A 10,912-nucleotide genomic window follows, 5' to 3' on the forward strand; every position below is an offset into this window, starting at 1 on the left:
TGTTTTGCAAACATTTTATGACTCTGCCTTCTTGCAACTGCAGTATAATCAATCTAGTTCTTTTTGGTCTCTCAGCGTGTTCACAGAAATTGGATTTTTTTATTTTATTTCAGCTGCCCTCATGGCCGGATCACTCTTGAATAAAAACATTTTTAATGTTGGTGAGACATTAAAATTAAAAGGAAATATAACAGTGAATACACAAAAAATTGTTATCGCTGAGTCAAAATGACTTGATATTATATGTTTGGCATATCTTAGATGCCAGCAATCATTTATAACTGTTTAAATTCCAACAATCATCTTTATGGCAAATATTGGAAATCAGTTTTTGACACACTACCAGCACACAGGTTTGTGTCTTTCTGCAGACAGGGAGTGCAAATGGTATGTTTTAATCTGATTCAATTTATCTTGAATTTCTAAACAGCGGAGGAAGATATATTCGTTCATGTGTATGGAGGTGGGCGTCACTCCATGCCTTTCTGTGAATGTTATTGCACACCACTCCTTTAACTGCAGTTAGTAGGAATTCAGCATTTCAGTACACAGTTAGAGAAACATGTTGATTCCTGTTTTTATCTCCAGGCTGCGGTTATGCTGAAACTAGGACTCACCTGTGTGCTATCAGCAGAAAGCAGAGTTCACTTGTTACAATGTTATTACAATGTAGCCCACTAGCAGCAACTCTCTGTGTGTCTTATTTTACATTCTGATTTAGAACTCCAGCTCTTAGGTTAATTTGTGTATTACTGAAGTTTGGATTCCCCTAGGGCATATACTGAAATTCTATTGGAGGGAGGAAACAAGTCCCGCCCACTCCGGTTGAACCTGAATGCAACAACACAGGAGTGGGGAAAAAAAGCCTGTTGTTTCTTCTTCTTGTTGTTTAGGAATGAAAGTAAAAGTGATTGTGGTACCAGCTTGATAATGTCCAACTACTTTCTCATGGTCTTGGTGAGTAAATGTTTTAGTAAGTTTTTAGCTAAGCTGATTTAGCTAACTGTATCAGCCAGCGAGAGTTGGGTGTGGTTTCCTCACCTGGGTCATCCTTAAAATGCAGAAGTACATCTGTGCTGTGTACTTTTAGTACTTTTATGTTGTTGTTTTTTTAAGTGTTCAGTGTTTTCAGTAGTGCAGTATATGATTTAATTCACAAAATAAAGTATGTAATCATATTCCATGGTTTACAAAGTGAATGAAATTGTCATTATATTTATTCTGAAGATTAAGCAGAAATGTTGGGTCCCTATAGCCACAGATGACTGTAACATTGTGACTGTATATATTAATGGTTTTATTATTATGCGGGCTGGGTGTTCTTGGAAGTCTTTTGAAACTGGAGTCGGAATATGTATTTCTTCTTTAGGCTGTGTGTCAGGCAGGACTAAGGTCCTAAACGTAGGACTCAGGAACAAGGCTACGATGCAAGAGAGACAAAGGGCAGGGATAATATATATATACACACAGAGGGTAATGAGGGAACAGACACACAAAGAGAGAAGGAACAGAGGAAAAATGAAATAAACAAACCTAGCAACTCAGGCAAGTAGGAGACAAAAGGCACAGAACACAGGATCATATCAAGCACAAGGAAAGTAAGCGTAACCCCACAACCAGAAAGCTGAAAAACAGCACAGAATAAAGGATCATACTACTACTGCGGTCTGGCCGGGGCCTGTCTGTGTGAAGTTTGTGAGGCCAGACTGTGTCTGTGTGGGTTTCCTTCCACTGATTAGACGTGCTTGCTAGGATAATTGATGCTTCTAAATTGTAGGTGGGGGTGTTATAGTGTGCGGTTGTCTTTTTCTCTGTGTTGGCCACGTAATGGACCAGCGACCTGTGTTGGCCAGTGGCAGCCAAAACAATGTGTGGGTGGACACAGAAGGAGCAACATATTCTTAAAATTATGTCTGGAGGACATCAATCAAACTGTGTCATGCAAATTGGCTTTAAATTAATTTAAGGTTAGATAAAATAATGTGTAGCTTATTTATTGAGTTCAATTCCACCATCAGGCCTGGGTCTTTCTGTGTGGAGTTTGCATGTTCTCACTGTGTTTGTGTGGGTTCTCTCCGGGTACTCCAGCTTCCTCCCAAATTCCAGAGACATGCAATTAGTAGGGATTAACTGGAAACTCTAAGTTGCCTGCATATGTGAATGTGAGTGTGAATGCTTGTCTGTGTCTATGTCTTAGCCCTGCGACAGGCTGGCGACCTGTGCGTGTACCCTGCCTCTCCCCTAAGACAGCTGGGATAGGTTAAAGTGCAGCTTTTTCTGATACAAGTCATTGATGAATGAGTCAAATTAAGTGGCCACTAAAACAAAAGGTCTTGCCAACTTGTCAGTAACTTTTGAAAGCTTGATGTAAATGTGGTGTAATATGTGTCCCATCTTGCTGCAGATGAACCATGCCCACTGATTTTGGTACAAAGTCCTTGGAAGAAGTTCCTTCTCCTTGCACATTTGCAGCTAACCCAACAAATGCAGAAGTCACTTGTGCTAAAGCATCTTCAAGTGTGTGTCAGGCTACAGCAGCTGTGAACAGTGGTGACAGGTTACCTGCTGATGGTGAAGATAAGGATGAATCATTCACTGAGACTCAGCTGGAGAACACAGACGAGACTCCTGATGAGACGAAGTGGATCCGTCCTGATTTGCCCAGGAGATGTACTTGGAAGCTGGGCGCGCCCATGTCAGAGTCGCCTCATAGCCACTCAGCACGGTAAGAGTCTGGAAAAAATAAAGAGGTTGCTGTGTAGAGGAGAGAATGCTCTGAGCTTAAGCTCAGTCTTTAAATAATGAAACTCTATTACAGCTGTAAAAGAATGTTGATTCACAAATAGATGTCACACATACACTCATGGGCAAACATATAAATAGTCAACCAGACAGCAACAACTCAATGCATGTAGAGATGATCAAGATGATCAAGATGACCTGCTGAAGTTCAAACTGAGCACCAGAATGAAGAACGGTGACTTAATTGACTCAGAACTATCAGAAACTGCTGATCTACTCAGATTTTCTCACACAATCATCTCTGTGCTTTACTGAAAACAGTCAAACAAAGACAATAATATCCAGTTCTCTGGGGGGGAAATGCCTTGTTGATGACAGAAGTTAGAGGGAAAAGACTTGTTACAACTAAGTTATCAACATATCAAACCTAAAACAGATGGGCTACAGCAGCAGGCCACACTGGATGCCTCTCCTGACAGCTAAAAACCAGAAACTGAGGCTACAGTTCACAGGGACAACTGGACAATAGAAGGTTGGAAAAACTTCACCTGATCTGAATTTGGCATAATCAACATAAAAGCATGGATCCATCCTGCCTTGTGTCAGTGGTTCAGACTGCTGGTGGTATAATAATTTGAGGGGTATCTTCTTGGCTCACTTTGGGTTCCTTAGTATAAACTGAGCATCATTTAAACCCCACAGCCTCCCTGAGTACTGTTACTGACCATGTCCATCACTTTATGACCACAGTGTACCCATCTTCTGATGCCTGCTTCTAGCAGGATAGGACACCGTGCTGCAACGCGCAAATCAACTCAAACTGGTTTCTTGAACATGATGATGAGTCCACTCCACTCAAATGGCCTCCAGTCACCAGATCTCAATCCAGTAGAGCATCTTTGGGATTTGGTGGAACGTCAGGCACCTGGTCTGCAGCACCAAATGGGTCATGTCACCCATTTGATGCCATAAAGAATTAAGGCATTTCTGAAAGAAAAAAGGGCGTTAAACCCAATGATAAAAACGTGTACCTAACAAATTGGCCAGTTAGAGCATGTTGTAGTGATACTTCTGATACGGTATTTCTGGTATTTTGAAATTAAATTCTCACGAGATGTAATGAACATGACATGCTGTATGGTATCTCCAAGATGGTAATGACTGTTAATTGTGTGTTATCTCGTACATTACAGCACCAAGCCCTCTGGCATCCTCTCCAGCATCCTTGAGAAAATTGGACACACACCTCTGGTTCGCTTGAACAACATCCCAAAAGAGTTTGGGCTCAAGTGTGATATCTGTGAGTATGAATGTAAAATGTGACACACCCACACATGCCTGGATATCAGTACAAGCAGAATCCATAAGCTTCTCTGCACACAATCACTTTGACTATTTTTACTTTCAGTTTCTGCAAAATCTTCCAAATAAACATTAGAATGATTATTATGCATTTCGTGCAGATTCATTATGTGAATGAATCTGCACGAAACTTCGCTTGTTTAAATGGGAGAAGTAAACAGCAGGGTCTTGAATGACTGTGGCACAGCCGTAGAACAAGCAAAATAGCTGAGAAGGGAGCGTTGAAGTATCATGTTTCCTACTGTGAGACTGTTGTTGTTTTGTATGAGGAGGCAGCTCGTTCCCTGGATGGAGAGGTGAGACTGAAAGACTTTCTTTCTCTGTTGGATGAAAGAACAAAAACACCTGTAAATTAAATTGAGCTGGAAAGCTGAAAACTGTTTGCGCCACCTGTGTTTCACACTGGCGGCCCATCTCAAAATCCAGGTTCTTTGATCTTTTCAAACCTACGTTGATGATCCGAACGCAATGTGCCAAACACATTTAGCTTTTCCAAGATGAGAGTATAAATTCTCTATAGGCTCCTCTTGTTCATGCGTTTCTTTTATCTGTTTATTTATTCATTTCTGTTAGTTTAATTTCAGTTTTTACACATTATCTGTGTAGTATGACAGTATTCTTTTTAACGGGTGACTGTGTTTAGTGGCCAAGTGTGAGTTCTTCAATCCAGGAGGCAGTGTGAAAGACAGGATCGCCCTGCGCATGGTGGAGGACGCCGAGAGAGCCGGGGTCCTTAAACCAGGAGACACCATCATTGAGCCCACCTCTGGAAACACGGGTACATGAGTGTGAATGAACAAATGGGTTGAAGGCTCAGTGTTTGATACGGTTTAACATAAACCAAACTGAAGTGCAGTATTGTAGCTCCATGATGAAGGAAAAAGGTCATTTAAATAAATCTTGCTCTTTGTGCAGGTATTGGCCTCGCCCTCATAGCTGCAGTAAAAGGCTACCATTGCATCATTGTGATGCCTGAGAAGATGAGCATGGAGAAGGTAAGTAGCCCTGTTTCTTCTTCTTCTTCTTTTCAGTGGGAGGAATGCATTGAAGTTTCATCCTCTCCTGTGTCCTAGGTGCATGTCCTGAGAGCTCTCGGGGCAGAAATTGTCCGCACACCCACAGCTGCAGCTTTTGATTCACCAGAGTCTCATATACGTACGGCCTGGCGTCTGAAGAACGAGATCCCCAACTCGCACATCCTCAACCAGTATGGCAATTCAAGCAACCCCCTGGCTCACTACGACACCACGGCTGAGGAGATACTGGAGCAGTGTGATGGTTCGAGCTGATAGAAACTCTGATTTTTGATGCATCTTCTAGCTTGAGTCTAATTTTTGCTGTACATGTTTAATTCAACAACTGATTTTGAGGGTAATGAAAAGAAACACATGGCTCTGCCACTAAGTCTTTTCTTTCTCTCCCTTCACTCATTGAAGTAGAAAGTCTGAGCCTGGCTCTGAGGAGCAGCGTTAATTTTGTTCTCAACAACCATATTTTTTTTCCTGATGAAAACAAGAACGAGAAAAGACAATAACCAAATAAAAACGAACGCACAAAAAAAGTGTCAAAATTATGTTTTGACACTTTCATCAACAAAAAACGAAGTATAATGAGAATTTCTGGAGACATGAGGTGGGACGAGTTTGGAAGTGATCCAATCAGAAGTAATCTTTTTGTGCACTGAGGTTAGACTTGCACATTTGATCTGCCCATGGAGGCGTGTGAAACAGCACATTTAACTCCCGTTCCCACTGTTTCTCATGAAAACATGACAAAATGTCGACGGTTGGGAGGAGACGAACAGTAAACCTATGGACAGATTCCACATTATTTGCACAAATGTATTAAATTACTTTTAATCATACAAGAAACATGCCTGAAACACTGAGCTGTATATCAAACTGCACGAATATATGAAGGCATATAGCTTGTCCTCTTTGTTAAACCTTGAAAATTCCTCTAATCGTTCATATTAGCTTATTAGGCATGAATGTGAAATTATATTATTATTAAAAAAAAACTTTTTTACAGCTTGAAAAAGAAAATGTGTTTTTGTTTTAGGTCAGTTGGACATGTTGGTGGCTGGAGTCAGCACAGGCGGCACGCTCACTGGTGTTGCTCGAAAGTTAAAGGAAAGATGTCCAAATGTCAAAGTGAGCACCACACAACCTATCAGTCCACAGTCTTTAATGAATGGTTTTTATTTACTGTATTCTTCTTCTTCTTATTTCTGACTCACACTGATGCATATCCATCAGTGAAGCAATGCATGTATTGGCAGCTCCATCAAACATTACTTGATAACTGTTTAACCCTGCAGTGTTTGCAGCCTCTTACCCAATTCCTCATGTCTGTTTTTAGGTAGTCGGTGTGGATCCTGAAGGCTCTGTTCTGGAAGGCTCAGAAGGGAAGAATAAAAAGTTTCCATTTGAAGTGGAGGGAATCGGCCTTGACTTCATCCCCACAGTACTGGACAGATCTGTGAGTATTTTTGTTAACGTGCACATTTGTAAAGTGAGTATTTTTGCTAAACGCCCGTCTCTGTTGAATCTGCACAGATTGTGGATGTCTGGTACAAATCAACCGACACAGAAACGTTCCTTATGTCCCGCAAACTGATCAGAGAGGAGGGTCTTTTGTGCGGTAAGTTCATATCAGTGAGTTGTGGTATGTTATGAGCAACCTCAGTTTGCTCTAAATGATCGATTTGCCTGTTTTGCTGAAGGTGGCAGCTCTGGCTCAGCGATGGCAGCAGCTGTGAAGATGGCTCAGCAGCTGGAGGAGGGGCAGCGCTGCGTGGTCATCCTGCCTGACTCTGTCCGCAACTACATGTACGAGACACAATGGCAGATACACTTTGAATCCAGAGAGTCTGGAGTGCTCACAGGCCTTCATGCCTTCAAAAATACAGTTGTGGGCAGACGTTTACATGCACTCATCATGCCCATGAACATCAATACTTTTTAAATAGGGGTGACGTTAGGACTTTTCAATGGTCATTTCACAAGTTTGCTATTAACTTATAAAACATTTCAACCGATGTTACTGCTTTTAAACATGCTAAAGAAAAATCAGTAACCTCTGCAGTTAGACATCAGTACACAAACACACTTTCTTTTTTATGTGGATTTTTTTCTACAAGACAAAGGTGAGAGAAAATGAGAGATGGCTTTCAGCTGTTATGTTTTTTCATTTTTATTTTTTACAGCCACGTGTCTTTCCTGTCCATAACTGAAATGCTGCAACCATTACAAAACAGATTTTCTAGAGTCAGACATGTTTTAGGTGGAAGTCTGACCAAACCTCAGCACACTTCTTCAAACTCACCGATTTTTACCTGCAGGTCAAAGTTCCTGACGAATCAGTGGATGTGTGAGAAAGGCTTCCTCTGCTTGGACGCTCAAATGGACCCAAAACCCTGGTAAAAAACACCATAATAACAAAACACCCCGAATCAGCTATAGCTTATACCCCTCAGAGGAGGTATGACGGGGCAGGTTGGTGTTAAAACCTCTGTTTTTCCGTCTTGCAGGTGGTGGAACCGGACTGTTCAGAGTCTACACCTGTCTGCCCCCCTCACTGTCACATATTCTGTGTCCTGCCAGAAAACCATTGAGATCCTAAAGGAGAACTCACTGGATCAGGCACCAGTCGTCACTGAGTCAGGGTATGTCTCTTCTTCTCAATATCAGGTTAGTATTATAAATGCCAGGCCTGAGGCTTCCTGAGCCTTGGTCCCTGTGGGACATGGGACAAGTTCCTGCCTTCCTGTGAATGTTGGTACTTGGCAGTTCTTGGTTGCCTGGGGTCCTGTCCTTGACTTGTGCCAGGATGACTGCCCTCTAGTGGACTTAACTACTCATTGCCTCTGGTCAATTGATTCAGCTTGCTAAGATGTGTGTTGTAGTTTAAAGACGTGTGTGGGCAGTTGGACGTCTGATGGGTATATACACATACATTACAACCCTGTCCCTCCAGTGTAAATCCCCATGTGAGGTATCCTTATTTGAGTGTGTAACCATATAAGTTGGATCTCGTCTTAAGATAAACTCTAGTTAAAAACTATATTGATTAATCATCCAGTTTGGTTACCCATTTTTTAATCTTGACATTTGGTTGAAATAAGCAGACAGAGACATGATGGGTTAGTCTTCTCGTCACCTGAGTCTGATGGGAGTTTGTGGGTTTTGTGTATTTCCACAGGGCCATCCTGGGAATGGTGACTCTGGAAACCATTCTGTCCTCTCTGTTGGCGGGGAAGGTTGAACTTTCAGCTGCTGTCAGCGCGGTGCTCCTCAAAGCCTTCAAACAGGTCAGTCAGAGAGTGCAGAGCTCTTCATGGCGACCTTTGATGACATAATGAACATTTTTACACGCTTGTTTAATCTTCCTCCACTTGTGCTTTCAGGTGCACCTGACAGACGACCTGGGGAAGCTTTCCCATATCCTCAAAACTGATAACTTTGCCCTGGTGGTTCACAATCAAACGCAATGTGAGAAAATTAATTTCCTAAATAGTGTTTATGCAGGACATTTATGTGCAGATCATTTTTATAATGAGCTGTTTATTGCATGGTTGATAAATGTCATTCACAAAGCTGCGAGGGCTCCACTTTTTTGACTGACTAATGGACCAAAACCAAAGATGTGTTAGGTATGGCTGTGTGCAGGCAGGAATAGGACCCAAGGTGCAGACTCTGGAGACAGACGTGAACTCAAAAAGGCTTTAATTTAAGACTCAAAATATAACATGACTGAAAAAACTCAAAACAAACTTAAACTAGAAAAATGACAAAACACACAGCAAAGTAAACGGTAGATCGCGACACAGACACAGAGAAACACAGGGCTTAAATACACAGAGGGAGCAATCAGGGAATGGGTAACAGGAGGGAAACACAGCTGGGGCAAATCAGAACTGACGAGACCAAAGAAGCATAAACTGAACACACTGAGAAAAGACAGAGACCTTCAAAGTAAAACAGGAAACACATAACACAGACTGAACAAAGACACAGACTCACATGCAGGCACTACAAAGGGAACAGAGACGTGGGAACAGGGCAGACACAAACACTGACTGAACACGGGGATATAGGAACTTAAGATACACATAGACGCGAACTAGACAAGGGGATGCAGGTGATAGGGGAGACAGAGCAACTAAAGACGACAGAGACATAAGCCATAAGACGGAACTCAAAGAAACCAAAAACTAGAAATTATAAATAATAACATAAACTCAAAAACCCTGGGTCGACGACCCAGGCATCCTAACAAGATGTTGAATTACAGTCACACAAAAGAGACCCAGAGGCTGGATTAATCAACTGTTAAATGAGTGAATTATTACTCCCCCCCCTAAAAAAAGCTGATATTTTATTCACAATAGAACTGATTTTAAATTTGATGTCTGAATGAAGTTGGGACACGGCCGTGTTCGACACTGTGTAACATCCCCTCTTCTTTTAACTGCAGTTCTGGCTTTCCTTTGTTTTCCTTCGTGATGCTGCCATCAAATTCTGAAGTCAACATTTAACGCTTTAAACATTGTATTATTATTGTAACGGTGTGTCTCAGTTTAAAGATCTGATATATTTTCTATATTGTAAATAAAATACGTGTTTATGAGATTAGCAGATCTGTGTCCATCAGCAGTTTTGTGTCTCTGTGCAGACGGGGTCGATGGGTCGGCCCTCCAGAGGGAGATTTTATTTGCCGCCGTGACATCGATTGACCTTCTCTCCTACATCACCACACACGAGGGGCAGGACTGCAACCATCAAAGTCAGGCAGTGTAACCCAGTGACTGTGTCCTGTTTAAGGTGGATTTTACTCTCTTCTCACTGAGACACAGCAAACAATCACCTACAGTGTCACCGAAATTATAAGATATACAGTCGCAGAGAGGACAGAGAAGTTGTAATTATATTTATAGCTGTTGTTGTTATTGTTTTTTGGGATTTGTTGACAGTTGAAGCAAAATAGAAAATAACATTATCTTTTTTTAACTTTAATCCTGTCAGTGTTGTTACAAGTAATCTGAGTGTATTCACCTTGCAGCTTTAAATGCTGTATGAGGGACTTTACCATCATCTTTCTGGAGCTTTTTGACTCTTTTCTCCGACTTGTGCGAAATGAATGTGTTCCCTTCACCGTCAATAATGCAGCGACCGGCTTAGGTCTGATATCTACATTTAATCTTTGAATGGTGGAAAGCAGGCCTACAGTCTCATTTCTTACAGAATAGTTCAGTGTTTATATTCTTTGCATTTTACTCCTACTATTAAAGACTTGAGCCATACGGAAAGTGTGGGGCCTTACAGATTCTGGTTTGTTTTGCTTTTCTGTGACATGTTTTCATTAATTTGCTGTATTTCCTCTTAGCTAGCAGGTACCTAGAAACCTTCAAACCAGGTACCTGCAAAACAGAAAGTGATGATAAATTCAGCTCACTGTTTTACTTACTTACTTGTTAAGCTTAGTTATAAGCTTGTTGCACAAAAAATGCTTTTGCAGTGTAATTAAAGTGAATAGAGCTTCAAGGTTGTCCAACTTTTCTCTTTAACTAAGTTTACGGCACAGCTCATAAAACGGGGTTTGTGATCTGGTGTTGCTGCTTTCTACATTTTACTTCATTTAAAGGAGGAAACAACCTCAGTTTAACGTTTCAAACTTTTTTTTTCGTTTTGGCTAAATTGTCACTTGTGGCGTTGTTATTGAGGGTAAGGGCTTGCATTTCAAGCTTACATTAAATACTGTGAGGACACCTGATTATCTGTTTGTCAAGTTGCACCGTGGGAAATGT

The 10,912-nt window shown here is 41.3% G+C and overlaps 1 protein-coding gene across 1 annotated transcript; it reads left to right on the plus strand.

The window, feature by feature from the left end:
* The first annotated feature begins 2,411 nt into the window (after positions 1-2,411).
* Positions 2,412-9,905, plus strand: LOC146616057 (cystathionine beta-synthase-like). The gene is made up of 14 exons (XM_085375279.1): positions 2,412-2,725; positions 3,936-4,042; positions 4,748-4,882; positions 5,020-5,099; positions 5,178-5,382; positions 6,166-6,257; positions 6,466-6,585; positions 6,663-6,747; positions 6,830-6,935; positions 7,448-7,525; positions 7,637-7,771; positions 8,308-8,416; positions 8,513-8,597; positions 9,781-9,905. The coding sequence occupies exons 1-14, from the start codon at positions 2,412-2,414 to the stop codon at positions 9,903-9,905; spliced, it is 1,776 nt and encodes a 591-aa protein (XP_085231405.1).
* The last annotated feature ends 1,007 nt before the right edge of the window (positions 9,906-10,912 follow it).

Source organism: Diplotaxodon limnothrissa, linkage group LG16, assembly GCF_057381915.1.
Source record: "Diplotaxodon limnothrissa isolate DT_005_m linkage group LG16, D_limnothrissa_male_GT1.1, whole genome shotgun sequence".
Lineage (NCBI taxonomy): Eukaryota > Metazoa > Chordata > Actinopteri > Cichliformes > Cichlidae > Diplotaxodon > Diplotaxodon limnothrissa.

Bases quoted from the DNA above. Each gene is read 5' to 3' on its own strand.
- LOC146616057 (XM_085375279.1), top strand. From the start codon at position 2,412: ATGCCCACTGATTTTGGTACAAAGTCCTTGGAAGAAGTTCCTTCTCCT. The intron at 6,586-6,662 runs GTGAGTATTTTT...GAATCTGCACAG, and splicing joins CCACAGTACTGGACAGATCT to ATTGTGGATGTCTGGTACAA. The intron at 7,772-8,307 runs GTATGTCTCTTC...GTATTTCCACAG, and splicing joins CCAGTCGTCACTGAGTCAGG to GGCCATCCTGGGAATGGTGA.